This window comes from Schistocerca serialis, chromosome 7 (genome assembly GCF_023864345.2).
Source record: "Schistocerca serialis cubense isolate TAMUIC-IGC-003099 chromosome 7, iqSchSeri2.2, whole genome shotgun sequence".
NCBI lineage: Eukaryota > Metazoa > Arthropoda > Insecta > Orthoptera > Acrididae > Schistocerca > Schistocerca serialis.
This window is the reverse complement of record NC_064644.1, coordinates 107,773,186-107,791,001: the sequence shown is the minus strand read 5'-3', so window position 1 is coordinate 107,791,001 and position 17,816 is coordinate 107,773,186. Positions and strand designations below refer to the sequence as shown.

Sequence of the window (17,816 nt, the reverse complement as noted above, 5' to 3'; positions counted from 1 at the left end):
ACGTGGCTCTGCCTTTGATCGTGTATACCTTCCGGTTTACAGGACTGGAGTAGGTGGTGGTGGGAGGGTGCATAGGACAGGTTTTACACCGGGGGCGGTTACAAGGGTAGGAGCCAGAGGGTAGGGAAGGTGGTTTGGGGATTTCATAGGGATGAACTATGAGGTTACGAAGGTTAGGTGAGCGGCGGAAAGACACTCTTGGTGGAGTGGGGAGGATTTCATGAAGGATGGATCTCATTTCAGGTCAGGATTTGAGGAAGTCGTATTCCTGTTGGAGAGCCACATTCAGAGTCTGGTCCAGTCCCGGAAAGTATCCTGTCACAAGTGGGGCACTTTTGTGTTTCTTCTGTGGGGGGTTCTGGGTTTGAGAGGATGAGGAAGTGGCTCTGGTTATTTGCTTCTGTACCAGGTCGGGAGGGTAGTTGCCGGATCGAAAGCTGTTGTCAGGTTGTTGGTGTAATTTTTCAGGGATTCCGGACTGGAGCAGATTCGTTTGCCACGAAGACCTATGCTGTAGGGAAGGGACCGTTTGATGTGGAATAGGTGGCAGCTGTCATAATGGAGGTACTGCTGCTTGTTGGTGGGTTTGATGATGTGGACGGACGTGTGAAGCTGGCCATTGGACAGGTGGAGGTCAACATCAAGGAAAGTGGCATGGGATATATATATATATATATATATATATATATATATATATATATATATATATATATATATATATATATATATATATATATATATATATATATATAAAATAGAGGGAAACATTCCACATGGGAAAAGTTATATATAAAAACAAAGATGAGGTGACTTACCAAACGAAAGCGCTGGCAGGTCGATAGACACACAAACAAACACAAACATACACACAAAATTCAAGCTTCGCAAAAAACTGTTGCCTCATCAGGAAAGAGGGAAGGAGAGGGAAAGACGAAAGGAAGTGGGTTTTAAGGGAGAGGGTAAGGAGTCATTCCAATCCCGGGAGCGGAAAGACTTACCTTAGGGGGAAAAAAGGACAGGTATACACTCGCATGGATATGTGTGTGTGTGCGAGTGTATACCTGTCCTTTTTTCCCCCTAAGGTAAGTCCTTGTGCTCCCGGGATTGGAATGACTCCTTACCCTCTCCCTTAAAACCCACTTCCTTTCGTCTTTCCCTCTCCTTCCCGCTTTCCTGATGAGGCAACAGTTTGTTGCGAAAGCTTGAATTTTGTGTGTATGTTTGTGTGTCTATCGACCTGCCAGCGCTTTCGTTCTGTAAGTCACCTCATCTTTGTTTATATATATATATAAAACAAAGATGATGTGACTTACCGAACGAAAGGAAGTGGGTTTTACGGGAGAGGGTCACTTCCTTTCGTCTTTCCCTCTCCTTCCCTCTTTCCTGACGAAGCAACCGTTTGTTGCGAATGAGGTACTTCTAGTATTACAGATGGCTCTAAAATATTTCTATTTGCTGATGACACTAGCTTGGTTGTAAGGAATGTGTGTGCAATATTGACATTGTCTCAAATAGTGCAGTTCACGACATAAGTTCATGGCTTGTAGAGAATAAACTAACGCTAAACCACAGTAAGACCCAAATTTTACAGTTTCTAGGTGTTCAGATAGACAGTAAACTATTGTGGAAAGCCCATGTTCCGGATGACAGTTCGACATGAAAAGTAGTCTGCTTTGCTTATTTTCATTCACTTATGATGTATAGTATTATATTTTGCGATACTCTTCTCATTTTCGAAGGGCATTTTTGGCTCAGAAATGGGTGGTTCCGGCAATAGGTGATGTAAGTTCATGAAACTCTTGTCGACCCCTGTTCTTTAGTCTGTGTATTTTGACATTGGCCTTCAGTATATACATATATTCTTTAATGTCATTTCTTGTTAACAGTATCAGCCTGTTCCCAAGAATTAGCAGCTTTCACTCAGTTAATAGGCAGAAGTCCAGTCTGCATTTGGATCCCACCATCTTGACTCTTGTGCAGTATTCTGCTGCATCTGTTTTCAGTAAGCTACCATAAGAATTCAAAAATCTTACCAGTAATCCACATGTTTTCAAATCTAAGCTCGTGGGTCACTCCTTCTATCCTGTTAAGGAGTTCCTTGAAAAATTAAACTGATTCATGTGTTACATTTTTTATTGTGTTTGTATAGGCATATAGAGTGTCATCTTTCTTGCATTTACATAAACTTATAAATGGCACTATCCTGTGCCAACCTATTTGTGGGCCATCTAAAGGAATCCATCCTAAACACCCAGAATCCTAAATCTCTCACCTGGTTCAGATTCATTGATGACATCTTTGTGATTTGGGTTGAGAATGAGGACACCCTATTCACTTTCCTCCAGAATCTCAACTTCTCCCCATTTGCTTCACCTGGTCCTACACAACCCAACAAGCCACCTTCCTAGATGTTGACCTCCACCTCAAAGATGACTACATCAGTACCTCTGTCCATATCAAATCTACTAACCTTCAGCAGTACCTCCACTTCAACAGCTGCCACCCATTCTGTACCAAGAAGTCCCTTCCATACAGCCTAGCCACCAGTGGTCATCGTTTCTGCAGTGATGAGCGGTCCCTCTTGTAATATACTGAGGGACTCACTGAAGCCTTCACAGACCGCATTTATCTCCCAACCTTGTACAAAAACAAATCTGCTGTGCCTTATCTTTCCAGTCTCCCACTACCTCACAAAGTCCCACCACCAGGCTGCAGAGGAGCATTCCCCTCATAAGTCAGTACCACCTGAAACTGGAGTAACTGAATTACATTCTCCACCAGGGTTTTGACTACCTCCTGCCGTGCCCTGAAATGAGAAATATCCTGCCCACTATCCTTCCCATCCCTCCCACAGTAGTATTCCGCCATCCACTGAACCTACACATATACTTGTCCATGCCTACACCACCTCTGCTCCTAGCACCTTATTTCATGGCTCATACCCCTGTAATAGACCTAGATGAAAAACCTGTCCTATACATCCTCCCATCACCACCTACTCCTGTCACAAACATCACCTACCCCATCAAAGGTAGGGCCACCTGCGAAACCAGTCATGCGATAAGCTGCAACCACTGTGCTGCCTTCTCTGTGGGCATGACAACCAACGAGCTGGCTGCCTGCATGAATGGCCACCGACAAACCGTGGTCAAGAAACAAGTGGACCACACTGTTGCTGAGTACGCTGCCAAACATGACATCCTTCATTTCAATGACTGCTTCACAGCCTGTGCCATATGGATCATTCCCACCAACACCAACTTTTCTGAATTGCACAGGTGTGAACTTTCCCTGCAATATATCCAACATTCCCATAACCCTCCTGACCTCAACCTTCGTTAGTCACTGTCCTCACCCATCCAGCCCCTTCCCTATTCCCATTCCAGCACTACACAGTCCTCATTTCACCATCACACCCAGTCTTTTTACTTCTCTCCTTTTTCGCTACTGCTCCCCTGCTCCCCACCACTCCCCTGCCCACCATGTAACCTGCTGCACTTCACTGTCCAGCACCTCTACCCTCCTCCTCCTCCCCGCCCCAGCCCAGTCGCCACTCCCACCATGCACTGGTGCTGCTGCTCGCAGTGTGATTTCAGTTGCCTGAGACTGCAGTTTATTTTTGTGTGTGTGTGTGTGTGTGTGTGTGTGTGTGTGTGTGTGTGTCTGCTGTCTATTTCTGACAAAGGCCTTGCTGGACAAAAGCTTTATTTGTGACAGTCTTTTGTTGTGCCTATCTGCGACTCAGCATCTCTGCTATATGGTGAGTAGCAACTTTCTTTTTCATAATATTGTCTTATACATTCATGTCTTTTTAGGATTCATAAACATTTTATTTTATCTATTATTACTTTTTTATTGTAATGTACTGACCTATTCCATTACCGTGGAGATTTGCTTCTCAGTGTGGTCCTGTGGAACTAGATGTGTATTGTTGTTGTTGTTGTCTTCAGTCCTGAGACTGGTTTGATGCAGCTCTCCATGCTACTCTATCCTGTGCAAGCTTCTTCATCTATCAGTACTTACTGCAACCTACATCCTTCTGAATCTGCTTAGTGTATTCATCTCTTGGTCTCCCTCTATGATTTTTACCCTCCACCCTGCCCTCCAATGCTAAATTTGTGATCCCTTAATGCCTCAGAACATGTCCTACCAACTGGTTCCTTCTTCTAGTCAAGTTGTGCCACAAAATCCTCCCCAATTCTATTCAATACCTCATGATTAGTTTGTGATCTACCCATCTAATCTGCAGCATTCTTGTGTAGCACCACATTTCGAAAGCTTCTATTCTCTTCTTGTCCAAACTATTTATCGTCCATGTTTCACTTCCATACATGGCTACACTCCATACAAATTCTTTCAGAAACGACTTCCTCACACTTAAATCTATACTCGATGTTAACAAATTTCTCTCCTTCAGAAACGCTTTCCTTGCGATTGCCAGTGTACATTTTATATCCTCTCTACTTCGACCATCATCAGTTATTTTGCTCCCCAAATAGCAAAACTCCTTTACTACTTTAAGTGTCTCATTTCCTAATCTAATTCCCTCAGCATTACCCAACTTAATTTGACTCCTCGTTTTGCTTTTGTTGATGTTCATCTCATATCCTCCTTTCAAGACACTGTCCATTCCGTTCAACTGCTCTTCCAAGTCCTTTGCTGTCTCTGACAGAATTACAATGTCATCGGCAAACCTCAACGTTTTTATTTCTTCTCCATGGACTTTAATACCTACTCCGAATTTTTCTTTTGTTTCCTTTACTGCTTGCTCAATATACAGATTGAATAACATCGGGGACAGGCTACAACCCTGTCTCACTCCTTTCGCAACCGCTGCTTCCCTTTCATGCCCCTCGACTCTTATAACTGCCATCTGGTTTCTGTACAAATTGTAAATAGCCTTTCGCTCCCTGTATTTTACCCCTGCCACCTTTAGAATTTGAAAGAGAGTATTCCAGTCATCATTGTCAAAAGCTTTCTCTAAGTCTACCAATGCTAGAAACGTAGGTTTGTCTTTCCTTAATCTATTTTCTAAGATAAGTCATAGGGTCAGTATTGCCTCACGTATTCCAACATTTCTGCAGAATCCAAACTGATCTTCGCCGAGGTCGGCTTCTACCAGTTTTTCCATTTGTCTGTAAAGAATTCGCGTTAGTATTTTGCAGCTGTGACTTATTAAACTGATAGTTCAGTAATTTTCACATCTGTCAACACCTGCTTTCTTTGGGATTGCATGTGTAAAACAAAATAATAAAGAGAAAAACTCTCCCAGGAAACTGTCACGGAGTTGAGCCAGGATACAAGTTTTTCATATAGCACATGTCAGAGAGGTGCTAAGAAATATGTGGTGCGACCATACAGAATGCACATGATGCAGGCATTGCAAGAAACGGTTAATGAGAAAAGAATGCGTTAACTGTCAATGGTTTCAGAGATTTCTTATTCAACACGCAGACGTACTCTCCATAATTTGGTTTACAGATGAGGCATGGCTCCATCTGTAATGTTACATCAACACATTCGACAGCAGATACTGGGCTCGGGTAAACCCCCATACCATCCATGAAACACCACTGTGTGATGAAAACGTTATTTCTAACCAGATGGAGTGATGTGTCACACACCTAACTTGTAACAAGTTTATTTGGTGAATCTCAAAAAATTTGTGGCCCACCCTAATTTTTATTTGTGGAGATATCTTAAAAGCCAAATGTACAAGAATAGACCATGGACAGACCGACAGCTGCAGAGCCCTGTAAGGCCATGATACACAAGATAAGCAACACTGGCAAGGATACATTTTATTGAACGTCGTGGAATATGGTGAAACCAGCACAGTCGTGCATTAATGCTGATGGAAGGCATTTCCATCATTTGCTGTGAGGACTTTGTTTGTATGTATGTAATCTCCCAGTTGTATATTATCTCAAAAAATTGCAAATGTGTCTAATTACTGGTTCAGATGTTATGACTCATTAAAGTACAGCAGTTGAGGTTTATATGGATCACACAGTACAGGGTTATTACAAATGACTGAAGCGATTTCACAGCTCTACAATAACTTTATTATTTGAGATATTTTCACAATGCTTTGCACACACATACAAAAACTCAAAAAGTTTTTTTAGGCATTCACAAATGTTTGATATGTGCCTCTTTAGTGATTCGGCAGACATCAAGCCGATAATCAAGATCCTCCCACACTCGGCGCAGCATGTCCCCATCAATGAGTTCGAAAGCATCGTTGATGCGAGCTCGCAGTTCTGGCACGTTTCTTGGTAGAGGAGGTTTATACACTGAATCTTTCACATAACCCCATAGAAAGAAATCGCATGGGGTTAAGTCGGGAGAGCGTGGAGGACATGACATGAATTGCTGGTCATGATCTCCACCACGACCGATCCATCGGTTTTTCAATCTCCTGTTTAAGAAATGCCGAACATCATGATGGAAGTGCGGTGGAGCACCATCCTGTTGAAAGATGAAGTCGGCGCTGTCGGTCTCCAGTTGTGGCATGAGCCAATTTTCCAGCATGTCCAGATACACGTGTCCTGTAATGTTTTTTTTGCAGAAGAAAAAGGGGCCGTAAACTTTAAACCGTCAGATTGCACAAAACACGTTAACTTTTGGTGAATTGTGAATTTGCTGCACGAATGCGTGAGGATTCTCTACCGCCCAGATTCGCACATTCTGTCTGTTCACTTCACCTTTAAGAAAAAATGTTGCTTCATCACTGAAAACAAGTTTCGCACTGAACGCATCCTCTTCCATGAGCTGTTGCAACCGCGCCGAAAATTCAAAGCGTTTGACTTTGTCATCGGGTGTCAGGGCTTGTAGCAACGGTAAGGCTTCTGCTTTAGCCTTTTACATAAGATTTTCTAAACCGTCGGCTGTGGTACTTTTAGCTCCCTGCTTGCTTTATTCGTCGACTCCCGCGGGCTACGCGTGAAACTTGTCTGCACGCGTTCAACCGTTTCTTCGCTCACTGCAGGCCAACCCGTTGATTTCCCCTTACAGAGGCATCCAGAAGCTTTAAACTGCGCATACCATTGCTGAATGGAGTTAGCAGTTGGTGGATCTTTGTTGAACTTCGTCCTGAAGTGTCGTTGCACTGTTATGACTGACTGATGTGAGTGCATTTCAAGCACGACATACGCTTTCTCGGCTCCTGTCGCCATTTTGTCTCACTGCGCTCTCGAGCGCTCTGGCGGCAGAAACCTGAAGTGCGGCTTCAGCCGAACAAAACTTTATGAGTTTTTCTACGTATCTGTAGTGTGTCGTGACCATATGTCAATGAATGGAGCTACAGTGAATTTATGAAATCGCTTCAATCATTTGTAATAGCCCTGTATTTAATTGACGTGACTATGTCAAGCAGAACACCACTGGTACTGTATTTTAACACTGAAGAATTATTTTCCCTTCTTATCTGCATTTTTCTACAGTTAAAACATGTTGCCATTCTTCACACCAAGTAGAAATTGTGTCTAAGTCATTCTCTGTTCTCCTATAGTCATTCAGTGACAACACTTTCCTGTACACTATAGCGTCATCAGAAAAAGGAGCAAAATGTCACAGATTGTTGTTCACTCTGTCTGTCAGATTGTTTATGTATACAGAAACAAGAACACTGTTACCTGGGATACTCCTGACAATACCATTGTCTCTGATGAACTCTTGCCATCCATGACAACGTACTGGGTCCTATTATCTAAGAAGTTTTTGAGCCACTCACATATCTGGTAACCGAGTCAATATACTCAGACATTCATTCACAGTATGCAGCGAGGCACGCTGTCAAATGCTTTCTTACTAATTTACCTGGTTAATTTTTGATGGCAAAGGTGTCAACAGCATTAAGCAGTTTATTGTTAATACAATATGCAGATTAAATTTCTATGATTTCTTGTCTTTTGGTAATGCACACCTCAACTTTTTTGAGATACTTTCATGTTCTTCTTGTTGACAGCCACAGGACATGATGAATAAATGAATGAATGCTGGGAGGTTGCTCAGAACTTTTGATTATGATTGTATTTAGAGTCATTGCTATCCAAAAACCAGTTAATGTTTCATGCAAGAAATACTGTGTGCACATGAGTTTCGGGAATAAGATAAATTTTGTGTAAGTAAAAGCAATTATAATGTTTGATCTGAGGCTTTCCCGGTGAATGTGCTGTATCCAAGGTTCTCGGGTGTCCAGCCAGATCCGATTGTCGAAGTTCCACAATATTTCGATGAATAACTGTTCCGCCATTATCAGATGGTGCTTGGATACAATTATAATGTAGCTTAAATTACATTGATGTTTTATAAATGCAAATAATATAAATCTATCTTCTCAGGTTTATAATGTAATAAATCCTTTGTCACGTTAATAAGCTTTCCAAGGTTGGACTAATAAAAATTGGTCGGTACAGTATATTGTCTGACTCATACATACATTGTGGGAGAGTGGTTGTTTTAGTTCCATTTGTTAGGTCTTTCATGGGCAAAGTTTGTGATTGACGTCAGTGTGTGTCTCACTCCTGTAGAAGACATACATTAATAAAAATTTAATATACAACCTGAGCCTAATGATGTGATTATTTTCCTTTAATTTCAGTAACTTTTCTGTAGCTCTTGTAGTCTTGGAGACTTTGAAAGTCGTGTTGCACCAATCAGTTGTCTGTTCAATTTGTCAGTGTGTATGCAGCAAGCAACTGAAATGAATAGTGTTGTTGCCTCTCCCAGCAGCAGTTGTGTCACGTATTTGGGAATGGGATGTTAATGATGGCATTGTGAGGGAGTAGTGCAGAAAATTCAAGGCTGGTGACAAAGATGTGCATGCTGAAAGTGTTCGAGAAAGACATTCAGATATGACTGGTAAACTTGTGGAACATGGTGAAATTGTGTGTGCAACTTGTTTTGTGTGTGTGTGTGTGTGTGTGTGTGTGTGTGTGTCTGCTGTCTATTTCTGACAAAGGCCTTGCTGGACAAAAGCTTTCTCAAGGTATGCTTCAGATTTTTAGGATAGCTCTCTTAATGTTGTCACAGAAAGATTAGGTTACTATAAGTTTTATGTATGATGGGCCCCATAATGCCTGACTGATTGTTCACAGAACTGAAAGAATAGTTTGGTACTGACATTTCTTCAGCACTGCCATTAAAAGGAGAGGAATTCTGAATAAATTCATGGCCAGGGATGTGACAACGACCAATTTGTGTACTATGAATCTAAAGAACAGTACAAACACTGGATGCACTCTCACTCTCTAAAAAAGACCAAAAAATTCAAACAGACGATGTTAAACTGCTATGTGATGGTTACAGTTTTATGGGGATTGCAAATCAGTTTTGACAATGTATTTCGTTACAGTAACATTTGAGAATATGTGACACCAATGGATTATTGTGAGGCTCTTACGAAACTCTGAAGATCAATCCAAAACAAATGACATGGGATGATTACTGAAGGAATAATTCTCCTTAATGAAGATACACGACCCCCTTCTGTGAATCAAATGAAGTAAAAACTTAGACTTCATGACTGGGAGACCTTTCAACAACTTTGCTGTAGTGCAGACTTGGCACCAAGTATCAGTGGTGGTGCTAGGCGAATACTGAACATCGGCGATGAATCAGCTGTGTGAGGCCTCTTTCTCTTTCCAGTCAGGAAGAAAATGTTAAATTAAACAAGGTTAATTATACACTAATAATCATTACACACAAATTTTATTGTTATAATATACAAGGATTATTTCAATGAGAAAAATTACTTTAAGCAAACACACGTTAGAATAAACAAAACTACTGGCTTTTCACCACACTGAATTTTTTTAAGATTACATTGTAGTTAATACCAGCCGCTATTTCTGTTTCCATTGATAGTACTGACAACACAGATAGTCTTCCTTGGCACATTGCGCTTCTTAAGTATGTCTTAATCAGTTTTAGCTTCGAGAAGCTTCTCTTGCCAGAAGCTGTACCGACCGGAACTGTGAGCATTATTCTGATTATTTTGTGAAGATTTGAATATACTTCTTCCAAATTATTTTCTAATATGTACTGACTAAGTTGTTTTGCGTCTTTGACTGAGTCCTTTAGGTTGGATTCTATATGTTTATTTGTTAGCTGTTCAGCATGTTTACCATGGAATTGGCTTCATCAAAATACATTTTACACATTCATAAAAGTATAATTGCTACTAAGTTTTACATTGTACATTATACATTATGCATATATATATATATATATATATATATATATATATATATATATATATATATATATATATATATATATATATATATATACATACATCTTTTTAGTAGTTATTAATTTTTGCATTTTACATACATCATCATTTTACACATGCACACAGATAAATAAACTTCTTACTAATCAGAAGATTTCAGTAATAATCATTATGTAGTTTACATTCAAGAATTAATTATACAGTTTTACATATTTAGTTAATGATAGTTACACTATTTCAGTGTTTATTTCATTCAAGAGTTAATTATACAGTTTTACACATTTAGTTAATGATAGTTACATTATTTCATTGATTATACATTGTTTCCAAATTACTTCCAAGATATTCTTCAATTGAGTAGTATGCTTTATTTTTAAGCCATATGTCTAATACCTCCTCAAATTTAAGGAGGGTGAGGGTTTTGACTGATTGTGGCTGTTTATTATATAACTTTAGACTTAGGTGTTTGTGACTGTTGTGTGTCAGTGACAGCCTAGAATATGGAATATCAAGCATGCAGTTGTTTCTGGTGCTGTGCAAAGGTAAATTCATTCTCTGTGTAAATTGTTGTATATTTTCTTTTATGTATATTAGGCAGTTATACATACAGAGACTTGGCAGGGTCATTAAGTTTCATAGGCTGAAGTGCTTCTTACAGGTTTCTCTTGGACCCAATCCTTGTATACACCTAGTCGCTTTTTTTGCTATTTGAATACACAGTTTGTGCCTTTTGAATTATCCCATAACAGAATCCCGTATTGTAGCTGTGACTGAAAGAATGCATAGTAGCAAAGCATCAATAAGCTTTTACTGACAGACTATCTTATTTTATACAGCAGTAATATCATGTGTACAAGTTTGCCTGCCAGATAGCTTATATGGTCATCCCATGAGAGCCTTTGGTCTATTTTTAGTCCCAATAGTTTGACACTGTGATTCTCTTCTTTCCTTACCTTCAGATTAAAATAAATTTCCTCCATTTTTGTGTTGTTTATACATACCTGGCTAGCAATACACCACAACCTGCATTTTTCAAAAAAGTTCATTATTTTTGTTTACCACTTCTTGCATACTCTCACCTGTGGAGATCATGGTCATATCATCAGCATATAAGACAGTTTTGCATGCTATATAATTTGAGAAGTCATTAACATAGACAATAAAGAGGAAGGATCCAACAGTGGAGCCCTGTGGAATTCCTCTCTTAATTTTCACTAGTTGTGACCTTTCATTGTTCACATACACTAACTGTTGCCTGTTATTTAGGTATGATTTAATCAGTTAAGTGGTTTGTAGGCAATACAATAATATTCTAATTTTTTAACAATTATCTCAAGTGATACTTAAGTCTATGAGTGGTACTCGGGTGGTCAGTTTCCTTTCGAAAGCATTGTGGATTTCAGTTATCTGGCCTTCAATAGCTTTTATGGTTGATTGATTAGTTCTAAATCCAAACTGGTTGTCACTAAGCAATTTATTGCTCTCAAAATACATGTAAATCTGTGTGTGTGAACAGCTCGTATGATGTTGGCCAGTATTGGGACAATTGATATTGATGTATAGTTATCTGGTATTTCTCTGTCACCCTTTTTATGGATGGGGAGTGTAACCATAATTTTAAGGCAATCAGGGAAAATGCCATCATCAAGGATTTTATTTGCAAGGTAGAGTAGAGGAGTTCTAACTTCCTTAATTATAGCCTTTATTACAAAGTTACTGAATCCATAGTAGTTTTCTGTTCTATAGTTGTTCAGCTTGTTTACAGAGTTATGTATATCTGTAGCAGTTATTTTACTCCAGTTAATCTTTTATCTGCTTTATTCTATGATTGCAAAAGAAAAGCTTCCGCATCAGTTAAATCATCACTTTTTGGTACATGGGCATTTACTGAATTTATGAAGTGTTCGTTGAGAGTGTTACAATTACTTGGGTTACTGATTCCTTCCTTTCCCATGTTTATCTTGCTTTTAACTATGTTCCAGGCAGCTTTCTTTACATTTGTTTTTAGAATTTAAAATATACTCTTCATTTGCTTTCATTTTTGCCGCTTTAATTGCAGATTTGTATATTTTTCTTAAGTTTATGTATCTATTCTTGTTTTCTTGACTGCCTTCAATTTTGTCCTTCAGCATGAGTAAAAGGATTCTGATTTTATTGAGGTGTGGGGTGTACCACTTTTTTTGTATATTGTGGTTTATGCATATTGCTAGGGTTACAACTCTTAGTAATAAGAAGGCAGTTACTGTCTAATGTATGTTTTATATTGGTTATGAATGCAGAAAAGCTTTCATTTATATCTTTGCCAGTGGTTAGTATTCTGGCCCATTCTATTCTACTCAGCTCAGTTCTCATTATTTCAATGTTCTCTTCCTTGAGAGCTCTATATGTATGTCTCCCGGTATCATCAAGTGTCAAATTTCCAATTTTGAGCCATATGCCATCATGGTCAGATAGTCCTAATTTGATGGTATCCCACTCTACTTGATTCCTATACACATTGCTAATTATATTGTTAAGGAATGCCTCCATTCTGGTCAGTTTTTCATTTAAGCAGTAGCAATTCATTGATCTTAAGATATTTAGGATGTGTATCACAGTTTTTCTCTTTACTCTTACATCTATATTAATGTCTCTTGTGATAAATGTTTTATATTGCTTATATTTGGATTCAGTAAGACTAATTCAGAGAGTTTTTCTGTGGATATCTGCTCATCAGAAGCTGGTAGTCAGTAAACGGTTGCAATAATGGATTTTTGAGTGTTTATAACCAAGGCAGATGCTTCAAAAAGTCCTTCAACAGACAGGCTTGTGAGGTCTATGACTGAATATTTTAGATTCATATTTTTGTTGATATACGTGGACACTCCACCATGGATATCATTTTGTCCACAGTAGCTTGTTGGCAGTGAGTAGCCGAATGGTAGAAATAAACTTATTTCTGCACTTTCAATCCAATGTTCATTCACACAGAGAATGCCACATGTAATTTCCTCCAGCCTTTATATGTAACAAAAGTAGTTCATTTTTGCTATACGGTGGTATATTGCTCACACTGAGCTTAGTTTGATTATTTACTTGAAGTATGTTTTTGATATTGTGTTTTGAAGTTCTTTGTTTAGCCCAAGTCTGACACATTTTGGGCTTGGTGAGCCTTATATGTTTCCTTGATCTGGTTCTGAGACATATGTTCTAATTTGCTGATGCAAGAGAATTTATTATTTACCATTTTTTGGGCCAGCAGTGTCTTTCCTAATCCATGTAGGCCTTGACCATGTCTTGTATGACAAGTTGTCAAGCAGTTACAATTGTCAGAAGATTGATGGTTGCAAGTGAGACATTCCTTAATATCTAAAAGCATTACATTTTTAAACTGTTTGCAAATTGTTTCAAAATACTACTTAGTTTTGGTTATTGCTCTATTTACACGTGATGATTCGATTAAATCTTAGCTATGAGGTATTTTAAATAAGATAACATTTGTGTTTGTTAACTTGTCTGTGTTGTCTTCATGGCTGTTGTTGTTGCAGCTGTTTCATTGTGGTATACATCAATGGAACCTTGTATAATAACTGCAAAGTCACTCTTTGATACATTACTGCAGTCTTCAGTGTTGGTGAGGATCTAGTTGAATCTTGCTCCAGGTTTCACGATGCCTGCAATTTTAATGTTTTTTTGAGTTGTCAGGGTCTTCATTTTCGTGGCCATCCTTCTTCCAAAACCATGAGAGTGAATTATGATGTGTGTTTTTTTTTTTCTCTTAGCATTTCGTGACTCTGTGTTGCATCTTGTTCTTTATCTGTTGCATTTGATACATTGTTTGTTTTACTCAATTTCTTATCTGGGTTGCTGCAAGATTTTTTGCTGTGGTTTTTATTACATGATTTATATATATCTGTGCTTTTTGTGAGTTGGAGTTCCTCATAAAGTTCGAAAGGCTGTTTGTCACTATTTTCGTCTTCTTGAAGTATTGTACCTAAATCATTACAATGTTTGGGAAGGTCGTCCTTGGATAACAATGTTAAATAATTCATATCGTAAATAAAACTAAATCGTTCAAAATATTCATAGAATGATTTGAATCGACGTTCAGTGTCGACTATTATAGCATCTCAGCTGCATTTCAGCAGATTCTATAGGTTCATCAATTTTTTTTTCTGTGCTTTTTTCTTTTTTTAAACTGAGACACAATTTCATAACTACTTTTTTCCACAAACAATTGAGTTCTGAGTCCAATCACAAATGAATGTAAAGTATCAATAGCGACTTTCAAGTTCACTTGAACCGATTACCATAGTTTACTTATATTGTTGACACATATTAAAATCCCATACCACATGTGTATTTCAACAGTAAACTCAAAAGTTAATATTCCCTTCAAGACTGCTTCACAGTCGCCAAGAGTTTCAGAATCATCAGTTCTATTTTTCAAGTCACTCACACTTTTGATGATATTATCAAATTCAGAAATATCGCTTTCACAGCTATGATTCTACTTTCCTGTCATGTGCCAGACAGAGGATTCAATGTCAATTTCAGTTTAGTTTTTATATGATTCCAATGCTTGCTTGATTTTGTAAGCACATAAACTTTGTTCATGAAGCCGAAAAACTTTTTAGCTGTTGTAGAAGTGTTAGTGGCATCTAACAAAAGCAAGTTTCAACAATGGCATCTGCATGGCATGAACAAAGCTTGTGGATTAATATTGAGTATTCTTGTTTTTACACCATTATTAATGCCAACCATATTGGCACAGTTATCATATTCCGGTCCTCAACAGTTTTAGATATCTAGGCCATTATTTTCTAGTTTATTTAAAGTGGCATTTGTTAAATACCTTCCTGTTGTTTCTGCGATGGCAATAATGTTCCTCTATCTCTCCAGTTGAGAAATGACAAAATCTTAATATTATTGACATTTGTTCAACATGGCTTGATCCCTGGTACAATCAAGCATGAAGGCATAATATTTTGCTTGTTTGAGTCTGCTTATAATTTTGTTGATCACAGATTTGGACATAAATGTAATTAATTCATTTTGTATGTTGTGGCTCAGATAATGCTGACGAAGATGTTTTTTGTTAATTATACAATGCAAGTGCTCATTTAGTGTTAGATGATATTTGGATAACAATTTAAATAGGTCTATAAAATTTCCACTGTTTCTGCTATCATTCAGTCTATATAATATCGACCAATGTTTCAAAGAAGTTTTATCAATACTTTTGTGATTCCCTTACCAGTATCTCGTTTTTATTATCTATTGTTTTTCCGTATTTGATTACTTTACAGAATTCCATTCATCTAATCATGCACTCCATGTGTCCTTGACTTTGTTCATGCCTTTGCAATATCCTACTCATCTCTTTCCAATTGCAAAATCCTTCTTTTACTGTCTGTGTCTGCAAATGTGAAAAAAGTTGACTTGGCAAGCAATAAACTTTGTCTTGAGATGTGGAGTAAGCTAACCATCTGTGATGTTGCTTTTTGTTGTTACTCAGTTTTCTAGTAAAATGAAATTTAGTAAAATGTCTTTTATTTGCATCTTTGGGATAACTTTCATCAGGTTTCTCTAGGTTTTGGTGGGGACCATTTTGAATTAAATCATGATGCTGCAAATCTGTTACTGGAAATACCCACTCTCCTGGATCTAATTCTATTAGTGACTCTCCTATTTGAACGGTTTGCTCTTGATTATCACTTTTGGGGTCTTTATTCGGCTCACAATCACGGATCACAGCAGTTTCACCCAACTCTGATGCTGTATCAGAAAGGCTAACAGATTTATTCGACCTTGAAGCTGGTTCTGTTTCAGAAACTAAAGACATTTGGATAAGAGCTTCATCGCAGGCCTCTGGAGGAGTTACACCTGAAATTTTCTTAAGAAATTTGATCATATTCGAACTCATAGCTAGGTTGGATATAATCGTCTAAGCCTTTTGTTTTACTTTTTGATTCCCATTTTCTCCCTATGCCTCTGTCTCTTTAGGGTCCTCCAGACATGATGATCTAAAAAACATTTTGTGCTAAGTACATTGACAAGTACAGGAGGGTATTTAAAGCACTCAATCTCATAGTATAAAGCCAATAGGCTGTGTGATTATCATACATGGCAGAATATTTTTTTTTAATGTCATGTATGATAGCAGCCAAATAAATACATCAAGAAATGTATTTGTATACTGACTTACCATAGGATGGGGTTCCTTTAGAATGTATGGCTGAAATTGGTACAACCACACCTTCAGAGATAAAAGACTTGTTCACTTGTACCAGTCCAGTAACTTGAAAAAAAGAGCAAAGTTACACTTGGTAGGATTGGTTTCAGAGAGCCAAGACAATGCTCATGCCCGTATTGTCTCTTCCACAAAGCAATGTTGCATTTACTTGTTATTTGGATTGAAGTGTCAATTCGGAAAAACTGTGCATACCAAGCAGGCTGGGAATATGATATAAAGAAAAGTAAATGTATTTTCCATTTAATATACATCTTTCTTTAATATGGTGATCAGCTTTCTCTCTAAATAAATAATTTAATAATTTATTGTACAAATTTTTTTTAGTCTGTGTGAACGACTTTACAACAAAACAGTCTCCTTCAAGTTTCATGCTGTACTGCCGTGCAGTGCACATGTGGTGATCCACGACAGGTGTATCACGCGTGAACCTTGTAGTGTAATAGGCCTACCAGAAGCAGTCTGCAGTCCCAAACTTGTACGCTTAATGTGTTGCCCCATAGATATACATCTTAGATGCATCTTGTAATGGGACTTAACTGTCATAATGTTACCAGACGACCCTCGATAAATACTACTACATTCATACAGAAATAGAGACAGACAATTAAGCAGCTAACATTGTAACACCTTCAACAACTTTGCAACAATCCCACAGGTGTGAGGCCATCAGCAGTTGCCGACACTTAATGCCGCCACTGGTTACTATCAATCTTCCTCAAGATGAAGGCCTGACTGGCTACTTAGCACTTCATGACCAATGATGGGCTGAGAGATGCTGAAACAACTGGCTGAAACATTATACAGTTCTACCCTTTGATGAAAGGATAAAGCTGCTGGTGTCAAGCTAAGTCAGATGTTTAACTTTTGGTGATGACTGTGTGGAGAAGTACTGTTAATGTGTAAGTACAGATTTTATACAAATTATCTGTTTTTCGTTCTTTTTTTATAGACAGTTGGACGTTAATTTATGAATAGCCTTCATAATTTCAACACCTAGAGTCATGAATACAACTTATCAAATAAAGGTTAAATTAATATTTTTAATACAACAGTAAAACAGCCAAAGTTGTGAATTTCACTTTTATTTACTCAGTGTCTAGCTTTGGGTTGGGACCTTTTTTTAAATCATCCAGATAGTCAAAAGGTATTCCCCAAAATATAAGAACCATGTCAAGATAACAATCATATACATTTAACAGAGTGCAAATGATCAGTTACAAGGTGTACAGATAATTTTATGCTCTGTCACTATTCATTTACACTTTGTTATACATATATGTTTGTTAACTGTATGCTCTTTAACTGACCATTTGCACTTTGTTACAAATGTATGCCTGTTATCTT

The 17,816-nt window shown here is 38.1% G+C and overlaps 1 protein-coding gene across 1 annotated transcript; it reads right to left on the bottom strand.

Moving 5' to 3' along the window:
- Positions 1 to 15,533: 15,533 nt before the first annotated feature.
- On the bottom strand, positions 15,534 to 16,130 carry LOC126412912 (zinc finger MYM-type protein 5-like). The gene has a single exon (XM_050082801.1). The coding sequence runs from the start codon at positions 16,128 to 16,130 to the stop codon at positions 15,534 to 15,536; it is 597 nt and encodes a 198-aa protein (XP_049938758.1).
- Positions 16,131 to 17,816: the final 1,686 nt, after the last annotated feature.

Bases quoted from the DNA above. Each gene is read 5' to 3' on its own strand.
- LOC126412912 (XM_050082801.1), bottom strand. From the start codon at position 16,130: ATGATCAAATTTCTTAAGAAAATTTCAGGTGTAACTCCTCCAGAGGCC.